At 36.3% G+C, this 12,582-nt stretch overlaps 1 protein-coding gene across 3 annotated transcripts in view; it reads left to right on the top strand.

Annotated features, from left to right (window-relative positions):
* THOC2 (THO complex subunit 2) overlaps window positions 1-12,582 on the top strand; it is a 120,019-nt gene that overhangs the window by 50,422 nt on the left and 57,015 nt on the right. For all 3 annotated transcript variants that reach the window (XM_056125641.1, XM_056125640.1, XM_056125639.1), the window contains exons 9-12: window positions 1,031-1,123; window positions 3,348-3,503; window positions 4,095-4,267; window positions 5,756-5,951. In XM_056125641.1, coding sequence (XP_055981616.1) covers window positions 1,031-1,123; window positions 3,348-3,503; window positions 4,095-4,267; window positions 5,756-5,951 — 618 coding nt within the window. The remainder of the gene's footprint in view (window positions 1-1,030; window positions 1,124-3,347; window positions 3,504-4,094; window positions 4,268-5,755; window positions 5,952-12,582) is intronic.

Genomic DNA, 12,582 nt, shown 5'->3' with positions numbered 1-12,582 from the left:
GTAGAGCAATGTGAAAGTCAGAGTATGGGCATAGGTGTTAGCCTTGAGGGGTTATTCTTGTATTCATTCAATTAAACAAGTGCTACCAGGAGTAATGATAATATTCCTGGTAGAGTCAAGTTAGGTAGTGAGCTCTTTTGGGTTTTCTTTGGAACATTGGAAACCTTTTACTTATATAACAAAAAAAGAGATAATTATGATTATAAAACTATTAAAATGAGGACTGTCTCAAAAATTGAGACAGTGAGTGTAACAAAACCTTTATGTGGTATTACTTTAACTAACTTTGTGTTATATGCATATCATGTTGTTGGTGGGGTCTAATTAAAAAGGGCTCATTTTTAGTATAGAGTAGAAGCAGAAAATATTGTATTGTAATATATTTTAATGTGCATTTTTGCCACTAGTAATTGCCTGTTTATTCTATCTTCACTCTTCTATTTATCTGGTTCTAAGAAATTTAAAAATTGGGGGGGGGGAATGAAACTCCCTTATTTGTGTAGGGTACTCAGTGTTGGACTAGACTTGGGCATTCCTTTAAACTGTTCGTTTATTCATGTATAATTTCTGTAGACAACTATTTTAAAGGGGAAATTAGTTGACAAGCAGATACAGTACTTTTGAGGCCTAAGAAATATAAAACAGATACAGGTGGTTCTATACTTCCAGACTTGTTAGTCTTGTCTCACTGCATTTTTACTGAAAACTAATTGAAAAAGCAAGTTAAGAACATACATATAAACAGAAGTACAGAATATTATGTTGTATAAAATCTGAATTTATTCAAGTATTAGAATGTTCTGTAGATTGTGTTCACTTTCCCTATGTTCAGTGATGTTTCAGGTGAAAATAGGATGTTGGTATTATTGAGTTTGTTCTGAATTCAAATGTTTTGTCTATATGTATCTATACTTGATCAGGAAGAACAATAAGTAGTATAATTGACCTGGACTTATTTGATCTGTCAAAGCCTGTGATTTAAGGTTCTCTATTTTATGTACTAAAGAGAAATACTTTTTGTTCTTTTAAGGAACCAAATGGAGAAACCCCTTCATCTTTATACAGAGTTGCGGCAGTACTTCTACAATATAATCTTATTGATTTAGATGATCTGTATGTACATGTAAGTCATGTGGGCTGTGCTGAGAATATTGGTTGTTTACCCAGGAATGGGAAAGAGGTGTAGGCAGCCATATAGCACTCTCAATGTTGATTAACCTCTTAGGTCTTAATTTTTGAAGCCCTAATACTTTGTTTTGTGATTACTTTCTAAAGTGAATGAGTATAGTTCTTTGACAGACTATGGAAATCTGTACATTTAGGTTACCCATACAAAGTTCAAGGTTGTTAAGCCAAGTTATATCAAATGTGATTTTAGATTTCACTAATATATACAAATTATGAAAATATGGGATATAAAAATGTTTTCTTCCCCCAGATGTTAATCCTAATTGTTCAGTTTTTTAAAAAGTTCTTTTTTTTGCTTTTTTTGGGGTCACACCCAGTGATGCACAGGCTCTGCACTCAGGAATTACTCCTGGCGGTGCTCAGGGGACCATATGGGATGCTGGGAATCAACCGGGGTCGGCCACATGCAAGACAAACGCCCTATCTGCTGTGGCATCATTCCAGCCCCAGTTTTTAAAAATCTCTTATATTTTTATTGAGTTATGATAAATATTTGGCTTTTTTTTAAAATTGAATCACTGTGAGATACAGTTAGAAAGCTTCCATGTTTGAGTTTCAGTCATACAATGATCGAACACCATCCTTCCACCAGTGCACATTCTCCACCACCAATGTCCCCAGTATTTACCCCCCTTCCAACCCTCTCCCTGCCTCTATGGCAGACAATTTCCCCCATACTCTCTCTGCTTTGTGGAATTATGGTTTGCAGTACAGATACTCAGAGGCTATCACATTTGGTCCTTTATCTACTTTTATATTTAGCTTTTCTTGGCTGGATACAGAACCTAGAAGAGTATATGATTGTGATTAACAGCCTCTTTTTTTATCAGGTCTCTTTTTAATCAGCACACCCAGTAATGCTCAGGGGTTATTCCTGGCTCTGAACTCAGAACTCCCAGAGATGTTTGGGGACCATATGTGGTGCCAGGGATTGACCCAGGGTTGGCCATATGCATGGCAAGCACCTTACCCATTTTTCTGTCTTTCTGGCCCCTGCATATGGGTTGTTTAATGAAATGTCTAAATTTTTCACTCATGCAGATTGCTGTAATTGAGATCTTCAAGTTTTTTCACAATGGACAATTGACTTATTATTTGGTCTTTTTATAATTTGAAATTGGTTTGTTAATTAAGACAAATAGGTATCCATAAAATAAAAAGTGAGTTGTCAAGTTGTTGATGATTTGTTTGATTTGGTGCCACACCTGAAAGTACACTGGGCTGATAACTCTTTACTGAGAGATTTTTCATTTAGAAGAATCAGATTTACCCCTTTGTGTAATAGCTCACCTCTCCAAACTTGATCTATATGTGGTACTCTAATCTGCCTTTTGGCTTTTCTTTATTTTTTCTGTGGTGCCTGGGATTGAACTCAGAGCCTTAAATATGCAAGGCCTTGTTTTACTACAGAGTCATATCTGTGTCCCCCAACTTTGGCCATTACAGGGAAGTCTAATCATTTTAGTGAACCAGTACTAATGGTATGCATAACTATTGTACTTGATTAAGACAACAAAAGATGTGAAACTTATTTTTTTATTGAATCACCATGAGGTACAGTTATAAAACTTTCATGTTTGAGTTTTTTCATACAATGATCAAACATCCATCCCTCCACCAGTGTACATTCTCCACCAACAATGTCCCCAGTCTTTCCCCCATCCCAACCCTCCCCCTGCCACTGTGGCAGATGATTTCTCCCATACTCTCTTTCTACTTTCGGCCATTATGGTTTGCAATATAGATACTAAGAGACTATCACGTTTGGTCCCTTATCTAATTTCAGCACAAGGATGTGAAACTTTGAACTGCTATCTGATTCTGTCTATTTTGGTTTCTTTGAACATAACTGGTTGTACTGGAGGCCTACTCCAGGAATCAAACAGGGGTCAGCTGCTTGCAAGGGAAGTGCCTTAACCACTGTATTGTTCCTCTGACTCTGCTATCTGATTTTAAAGGGTGTACAAATTCAGCTACTTAGCTCTGTGAGATTATAAGAAAATAGTAGAGACAAATTTATTAGAGAACTTGTGGTCCTGATATAATCTAGGCTTATTATTTATTGTTTTATCAAGTGAAAATAGTACATGATTTATATATACATATATCTACACAAACAGTATTTACTATTTTATGAAATTTCTTTGAACCATATTTAGCTTCTTCCTGCTGATAATTGCATTATGGATGAACACAAAAGAGAAATTATTGAAGCTAAGCAAATTGTTCGAAAACTTACAATGGTCGTATTGTCTTCTGATAAAATGGATGAACGAGAGAAAGAAAAGGAAAAAGAGGAGGAAAAGGTAGAGAAGGTATAAAGTTATTCTAGTAAATGTGGCACTGTCTTATAGATTTAAAATTATAAGATTTAACTTTTAATAGTTAACTTGTAGAAACATAATTTCTTATTAAAAGTAACATCATATTTGCAGTGCCTGGGTGAAAGCATAAATTTTAAATATGATATGTGATGTGATGTTTGAAATGATAGTTTGCAAAGATGGTTTTGTTTTTAGCATAATTGAAATGTTTCCAAAAGTGAGAGCCATGTTTTTCTTAAATTTCAAAATGTATTCTAAATAAAGTCATGAATGTATTTATTATATTTTGTTCTGTATGTTAATGTTCTCAGGCTATAAAGGAATAGTTAAAATGAATGAATTTTATTCCAAGTCTGTAAACTATCTCAACTTAGATGTGTAAATGTAAAAGTATTTTTGTTATATTTTAATAGCCTAAAGCACTTGATTTTCCTTTCAGGGAAATATCACTTCATTTTTTATGAATACCAGCTATCGTTTTGGCATGTTTTTGTGGTGTTTAACCTTTTTAAATGGAAAAAAATATTAAGATTTGTTTGTTCTTGTATTCTAAGTGTTTTTGCTGTAATTGTCCATTTTTAGCCACCTGACAACCAAAAACTTGGTTTGTTGGAAGCCTTGTTAAAGATTGGTGATTGGCAACATGCACAGAGCATTATGGATCAGATGCCTCCATACTACGCAGCTTCACATAAGTTAATAGCCCTTGCTATTTGCAAGCTCATTCATATAACTATTGAGCCTCTCTACCGAAGGTATGTCGTTATATATTTTACTAAATCATTGAGGTAGTAATGGCGTAGCATGATTAAAAAGTCCTGCATATTTATCTTGTCTCCTCAAACCAAGCGTATATGATTTACCAGAAGATAAGAACTTTCCACAGACTATACCAGTATGTTTTAATGTGAATTATCTCCTAATATCTTCATTAGGTATTGTAGAATGTAGTCTAAACACCGTAGGTACGTTTCTAGGTTCGGTTTGCTCAATTGAGTGTGAAAAGTTCATTCTTCTGATTTTGATTCTCCTCCTCTCTTGGAGGGGAGGAAATCCCTAGCATTTTAACTAAGTGTCTTTTATCTTCTTTGATTAACTGAGTTAAGACATTACTCCTGTTTCTCTTCTCCTGGCATATATGTGGCTGTTCTAGAAAATGTTAGTACAATCTCTTATCCTCTCTAGTTACTGAGTCACCAGTTCTAGTCTTCAACCTAACTAAAGTGTACTTAGGAGAAGTATTGGTAGCAAATCTGGTTTCAGTTTCACAGATCAAAGATTGCCTTAAAAACGCCAGCTCTGGGCCAGAGTGATAGTATAGCTGGTAGGGCACTTGCCTTGCCCTTGCCCTGGGCTTGATCTGTACCACATGTTCTCTTGAGTACTGCAAAGAGTGATCCCTGAGTGCAAAGTTGGGAGTAAGCCCTGGACACAGCTGGGTGTACCCTCCCAAAAAATTACCAGCCTCTGACTTGTGCATAGCTGCTGCTGTTAGTCCTCTGGAATATGGCCCACTTTTTCTCAGAGTGGCTGTTTTGACTTCAGAGTGGGGCAATTGCTCAGCAGGTGAGTAAGTGCTGAAAGTATACCATTCTATTTAGTATCTATTTTTGTTATGCTCCTCGCTTTCCCTGTGATCACCCCCCTCATACTGAGTTCAGGTAATAGAACCCATTTTTGAAATGTTTATTGACTTGCATGAAGTTTGTTAGTTATATTTTTGTTTTATCTTCTGGTACTTCTGAATCCCATTCTTTATGATTTCCCATTTTAATACCCAAATTCCTGATACCAAGTTAAAAAACATTTATTTTGTGTGTTGAATGGTCTTTAATATCTGCGTTTCTTTGATTTCCTTTTCTTAGGCAGTTAGCTCAAAGCTTTCTCCTGAGCTCTATTTGAATATCATATTAGTTTTTTAATTTAAAATTCATTTTGGTATTACAGATTCGAAAACTTAGTTACGTAGTGTTTGTGGTGTTGATATATGCAGTTATGTCACCTCATTGCCACAAAAGTACCCAAGACCCTCCATCAGTGTCCTAATTTTACTTCCAAAATATTTTTCCACACCCCAAATCATTTTTGTCTTTGGTTGTGAGTTAATTTATATGGAATAACAAAGTTAGGCACTATTGAAATACAGAAAGCAAATGTGAGGATTAAAAGATTTACTTACTGATTAAGATGACTTATTAACTTTACATGAAATATTGTTTATATATTTTTGATTATTTTTCTAGGGTTGGTGTTCCTAAAGGTGCTAAAGGCTCACCTGTTAATGCTTTGCATAATAAGAAAGCACCTAAACAAGCAGAGAGCTTTGAAGACTTGAGAAGGGATGTCTTCAATATGTTTTGTTACCTTGGCCCTCACCTTTCTCATGATCCCATTTTATTTGCAAAAGTGGTGCGCATAGGCAAGTCATTTATGAAGGAGGTTAGTAAGTTTTTCTTTTACTTTCCGGCAAAACCCTAAATTTTGAAATTAAATATCCTGAATGTATCTGTTACGTGTATCTTTAGAAGTAAAAATAAGGTGAACCTTTTTTAAGATAAATTGTATTGAGTAAGATTTGGGGGAAGTTCATTGTATGCCAGCTATATATGTGCATGCATGCATGCATGTCTGTGAATAGAAAATATGGTTAGGTTATTAGTTCTCCTATGCTTTGGGCTAGTTATTGTTTTTTTTTTAAATGATTTTAGGCATTGTATACAAAGCTGTTATTGGTAGGGCTCCATGCATAACACATTCCAGCACCACACCTTCCACTAGAATGTCTGCTTCCCTCCACCTTTGTCTCAGTGTCCCCATCTCTGTCCCCCTACCCCCACCTGGTGGTAAACTTCCTACTGAAAACCAGTTATCAGTATCTTATTTATTATGTTCTTAAAATTGAATCACCATGAGATATAGTTATAAAGTTGTTCTTGATTGGGCTTCAGTCCACAGTGTTCTAACTCTTGCCCCTCAGAAATGTTCATTTCCCACTACCAATCTACCAATATCCCCCACTTTCTTGTCCCCACTCCAGCCTGCCCTCTGTGGTGGATACTTTTCTTCTCTTTCTCCCCTGCTCCTTTTAGGCATTGTGGTTTGCAATACAATTCTTAATGTCTGTTGAAGTGGTTTCTCTTTAAACCCCCTAAGGATTGATAGTTAACTCAGTGTTCCCCCACCCCCTTTTCTCTGTTCACTTATTTTCCTGGCTGCGATTTTGAATGATTGCCATATTTTGGTATGAAGCCTCTTCAATCTCAGACTGTTCAGCATCCATTCTTTTATCTTTAAGTAAACTTTTATGTGCATCACAGTTGTACTGCACAGAGTTTTCTCCAAACTAAACTTCCTTGTATCTACCACCCATATCAGTGCCCCAGAGTTCTCTTATTCTAACTCCTAATCACTTCTTCAAGGGTAACCACTTCATGCTTTTAAAAAATTGTTTTTAAGAAAGATTAGCTGTGAGGTACAGTTCCCATAGAGTAAACCACACTGATTTTAGATGAGGTACAGTTTCCATAGAGTAAACCACACTGATATAGTGAGTTTTGACAAATCACACTGTTGTATGTGCATCACCACAATCACGATTCAGAATCACCCAGAAATTTCTCACTTGCCCCTTTGTGATCTCTTCTTCTCTTCATTGTTGGTTTCTGGCAGCCAATGATTCTTGTCACCTAATTCTGCTCTTTATAGAACTTCATTAATTAAATTGTATAAAATACCTTCTGTCTTCAGGTTTCTTCCACTTAATGTTTTTGGGATTCATCCAAGTTTTGCATGTCAGTAGTTTATTTATTGTTGAATAATACTTCATTAGGTCGATAGTTTTTTTTCCCCCTTAGGAGTGGTATTCTTTACACATAATGGGTAAGTGTATGTTTAACTTACTAAACTGTTTCACAGTGGGTGTGCTATCTTGCATTCCTGGAAGCAGTGTTACAACTTTCAGTTGGCCACATCCTCCCCTGTATTTGATATTGTCAGCCCTGTAAGTTTTCGTCTTTCTAATAGATGTATAGTGATAATCTGTTTTGCTTTTAATTTACATTTTCCTGAAGACCAATGATGATTGGGCATCTTTTTCTATACTTGTGTACCTATTTGTAATCATCTTTATAAATCTACATTATTACTTTGTAAAGTATTCAGACCTCTTGACTGTTTTTTAGGTTGGATTACTCGTGTTATTGAGATACACATGTTCTTAATATATATTTACATTCATGCATATGATTCAGGGTCTTTATTAGATAAGTCATTTACAAAATATTTTTTCAGACTGATTTAACTTTTTAAATAGGAGCTATGTCCAGTGTTGCTGAAGTAGAGTGGGCAAGACCATCCCTGATGAATGGACTGATAGTGCAGGTCTTAACATTTGGTGCTTGGGTTGGGCTGCACTTGGAAGCTACCTAGGTCATACCTGATGGTGCCTGGGAAAGTTAAGCAGTGTCAGGAATTGAACTGTGGGGCCCACACATGTGCCCCTACCCCTTCAGTCATCTTTTCAGCCCAATTTATCTTCGTTCTGTTAGCTATTTTTTGAAAGCAAAAATTAAAATAATTGAGGTAATAATATGGTATACAATAGTATTTTTTATTATGCAAACTTACTATACCTGAACCATCACCAAAGTGCAAAAGACTCCTGTTCTCTTTTGTTATGTCATTTTTTTACCCTGCCCCAAATCCACTTCCTTGGAAACTACAGTTCTGTTATAATCTGGGGGTTTGTTTTTGCTGGGCAGTGTACACTCTTTTCTTTGTTTCTGTATGTACCATAATGTGACTGAGATTATTTGACATTTATCTTTTTTCCTCCAACTTGTTTTGCTTAACATGATGACCTCCAGTTCCATCCATGTTGTAGAAAAAGATAAGCTTTGGGGTGGAGAGATTGTATAGGGATTAAGCACTTTTTTACAAGTGTTAGACCCCAGTTTGATTCCTGGCACTGCATATTACCTCCCAGCACCACCAGGAGGGCCCTGTGAGCACAGGGGCAGGTGTAAGCCCTGAGAGCTGCTAGCGTATGGACCTTTCCCCCAAGAAAAATAAACTTTGGTCTTACTGCTAAATAGTATCTTTATTCACTCATCTGTTGTTGGATATTTGGGTTGTTTGCAGATCTTGACTGTTGTAAATAATGCTGCAGTAAACATAGGTGTGCATATATCCTTCAAATTAATGAGTTTGTATGTTTGGGGTAAGAAATGGAATTCACAGGTCAGTGGAAGCTATATTCCTTTTTTTGGAAACCTCTAAAGTCTTTTCCAAAAAGGCTGAACCAGGTAACAGTCTCATCAATAGTGAATGAAAGACCCCTTTTCACCACATCCACACTAGCACTTATTTCTGGACTTTTAATTTTTATTTTGTTTTGGGGTCAAACCCAGCAGTGCTCAGGGCTTATTCTTGGCTCTGTGCTCAGGGATCAGTCCTAGTATGGTTCAGGGGACCATATATAGAGCCAGGAATTGTTCCTAGGGCGGGCATGTGCAAAGCAAGTGCCCTACCCTCTGTATTAACTCTCTGATCCACATTTTTTTTTTTTTTTGCTTTTTGGGTCACACTTGGCAATACACAGGAGTTACTCCTGGTTCATGCACTCAGGAATTACCCCTGGCAGTGCTCGGGGGACCATATGGGATGCTGGGAGTCGAACCTAGGTTGGCTGCATGCAAGGCAAACACCCTACCCGCAGTGCTATTACTCCAGCCCCTGACCCACTTTTTAATATTTTTATTACAGACCATACTTGCTGGTGTGTGGTGATGTATTTGTTTGTGGTTTTGATTTGCTTTTTCCTGATAATCAGTCATGACAAATGCTTTTTCATGTGCCTATTATCCATGTTTATTTCTTTGAGGAAGTTTAGCTTCTGTTTTTTAAGGGTTTTTTTTGTTTGTTTGTTTACATTTTTATTAGTGAAACACCATGAGGTACAATTGTAGACTTACAAATTTTTGTGCTTGGGTTTGAATTATACATGTTTTTAAAGTTTTCATTAGTGCTTTTGTAATATGAGATAGTATACTGCTTTGTCAGATATATAGTAAATGAATATTTTCTCACTTAATTGGGGCTTTTTATTTTACTCACTGTTTCTTTTGTAGTACAGAAACTTCTTAGATGTCCCATTTGTATATATTTGTGAAAAGAAAATTTTAAGCCAAAATTTGAATTTTGACTACTTTTACTTCAGTAGTACTTTTATGATTTGCATTTCTCCCCAAGAGATCTTTGCTTGCCCCAAGGTCTTTAAGCTGAGTACCTAATTTTGGGGTTGGAAAGATAGCATAGTGAGTAGGGTGCTTGCTTTGCATGTGGCTAACCTAAGCTCAATTACTTGGCATCCCATATGGTCCCCTGAGCATCACTGGTTGTGCCCCCACCCCTGCCCAGAAAAATACCTGATTTCATTTGTCAACCAATAGAGCATTTAGTTATAGTTATAAGAACAACTTTAAGTGCTCCAGAGACATAGTTCAAGTAGTAAAGATCTTGCTTTGTAGTTTTGCCAACTCTAATTTGATCCCCTGCTACCACATATGGTTCACTGAGAGCTGCCAGGAGTCACTCCTGAGCACTATTTTGTGTGGACCAACAGTCCCAAAAAGAACAGCTGCAGATTTTATGAGTGGTGGTTGCATTTCTTTGTTTTAATTTTTTTGCCACACTCAAGTGGTGTTCAAAGAACCATGTGGTGCTAGGGAACTCCTGGAACTTGTGGAACTCCTGCAGGCAAAGCATGCCTTTCCGTCTTTTTAACTTTCTCTCCTCATTATGCAGTATTTTACTCTCAGATTTAGAGGTACTTGATCACAAAGGAGCTAGATGTATTAAATAGAACATGGAAAGTCTTTTTAACAAATGTTGTGTAAGCCTTCCTTTTTCTCCACACCCTTGTAAACACTTTTTGTTTCTGACTTTTTGATATAGAGCATATTCACAGATGTCAGGTGATACCTCATTTTTTAGATTTTTTAAAATGATACTAAATTATTATGAATATTTTTTCATGTTCCTGTCTATATTGACCTTGTACACTTTGGTGAAATGTCCATTCCAATCTTCTACCCATTTTTTGATGGTGTTTATTTTTGTTGTTTAGATTTTATATAAATTTTCTTTTTTAAAAAATTTTATCGAATCACTGCGAGAATAAAGTTTTCTTTATTTTGCATGTTGGTTTTTGTCATGTATGGTGTGCAGATATTTTCTCCTATTCATCATAATATTCTTTTGTTCTAATGATGCTTTCTTTTGCAGTGCAGAGGCTTTCTAGTTTGATGTAATCTGTTTGTTTTTGCTTTTGTTTCTTTTATTCTAGTGGAATTGTATCCTTAAACACCACCAAAGCCAGTATCATGGAGTATTTCATCTGTTTTCTTCAGTGTATTTTATGATCCCAGGTCTAACATCTTAGTCTTAATATTTTGAATTAAACTTTGTGGATGATGTGAAATACGGAACAAGTTTCATTCTGTTGCACGGTCACGGTCCTCCTGTTGTTTATCGATTTGCTCGAGTGGGCCCAGTAATGTCTCCATCATGAGACTTGTTGTTATTGTGTTTGGCATATTGAGTTTGTCACGGGTAGCTTGCCAGGCTCTGCCGTGCGGGCGAGATACTCTCGGTAGCTTGCCGGGCTCTCCGAGAGGGGCGGAGGAATCGAACTTGGGTCAGCCATGTTGGCCACTTGTAAGGCTAACGCCCTACCGCTGTGCTATCTGTTTTTCCCAGCACCACTTATTGTTGAGATTTCCATTTCTCCATTTTATGCTTTCGGCTTCTTTGTTGTAAATTGTTTATATATGTTGAGGGTCTATTTCTGAGTTTAGTATTCTATTAGTCTGAGTTTTTGCTTTTATTCTTCAGTATTTTGATTACTCTTAACTTTTTAGTACAGTTTAAAGTTGGGGGATATGATGTCTGTCATCTTCTCAAGATTTCTTTATTTGGATCTTTTTTGATTTCAGTTTTTAGTAAGTTTGCTGTGTTTCCTTGATAAATGCCATTAGAATTTTGATAAGTAGTGCATTGAATCTACTTTTTTTTGATACGATTATCATTTTTTACCGTTTTAATTCTTCTAGCTAATGAATATAGCTTTTTCATTTCCTTGTGTTTACTCTTTATTTTAACAAGTTAAAAATTTTAAATTTTTAAAAAAAATTTTATTAGTGAAACACCATGAGGTACACTTGTAGACTTAGAAATTTTTGTGCTTGGGTTTCAGTTATACAATGATCAAGTACCCATCCCTCCACCAGTGCCCATTCTCCACCACCACTGATCCCAGTATTCCTCCCACCCCCCATCCCATCCTGCTTCTGTGGTAGGGCATTCCCTTTATAGTAAAATTTATGTTGCAATATATCTATTGGTTTCCTTTTTGCTAATATTTAATGCTTTCAATATTTAAACCACTCTTGAAATGTTTCACTGCAGTTTTAATGCTGCCATTGTAGTTATGGAACTTTACTGTCTATCCTTGGACTTTCTGATACTGAAAGGTGGTAAAGATACTAGATAAAAAGCAAGATCCACATCTTTCTTGATTTGGTAGAGCTATATATGCTGACTTGACTGTGTGTATGTGTGTTTGTGTGGAAACCACGTTGCAGAACAATCCGAAAACGGTATCTCTTACCTCGCAGTCACAAAACATGTGACCTGTCAGTAGTGGTAGCCAGTAGATTGGAAAGTGAAAATGGGGTCGAATTAAAGACTGATAACATTTTACTTTTCTGTGTAATGTGGTATTGAATACATTTTAATGGTTTTTTTCTTCTTTTTTGCTTTTTGGGTCACACCTGGCAATGCACAGGGGTTACTCCTGACTCTGCACTCAGGAATTACTCCTGGTGGTGCTGGGGGACCATATGGGGTGCTGGGAATCGAATCTCGGTTGGCTGTGTGCAAGGCAAATAAATGCCGTGCTTGCTGTGCTATTGCTCCAGCCCCCTTGAATACATTTTTTAAAAAATAGAAATTCATTTGTTTTACGTGATTTTATTTTATTCCTTTATATAAAGGATATAAAATATATATA

The sequence above is a fragment of the Sorex fumeus genome, unplaced genomic scaffold, assembly GCF_029834395.1.
Source record: "Sorex fumeus unplaced genomic scaffold, SorFum_2.1 ptg000058l, whole genome shotgun sequence".
Lineage (NCBI taxonomy): Eukaryota > Metazoa > Chordata > Mammalia > Eulipotyphla > Soricidae > Sorex > Sorex fumeus.
This window is presented reverse-complemented; position numbering and strand designations above follow the sequence as displayed.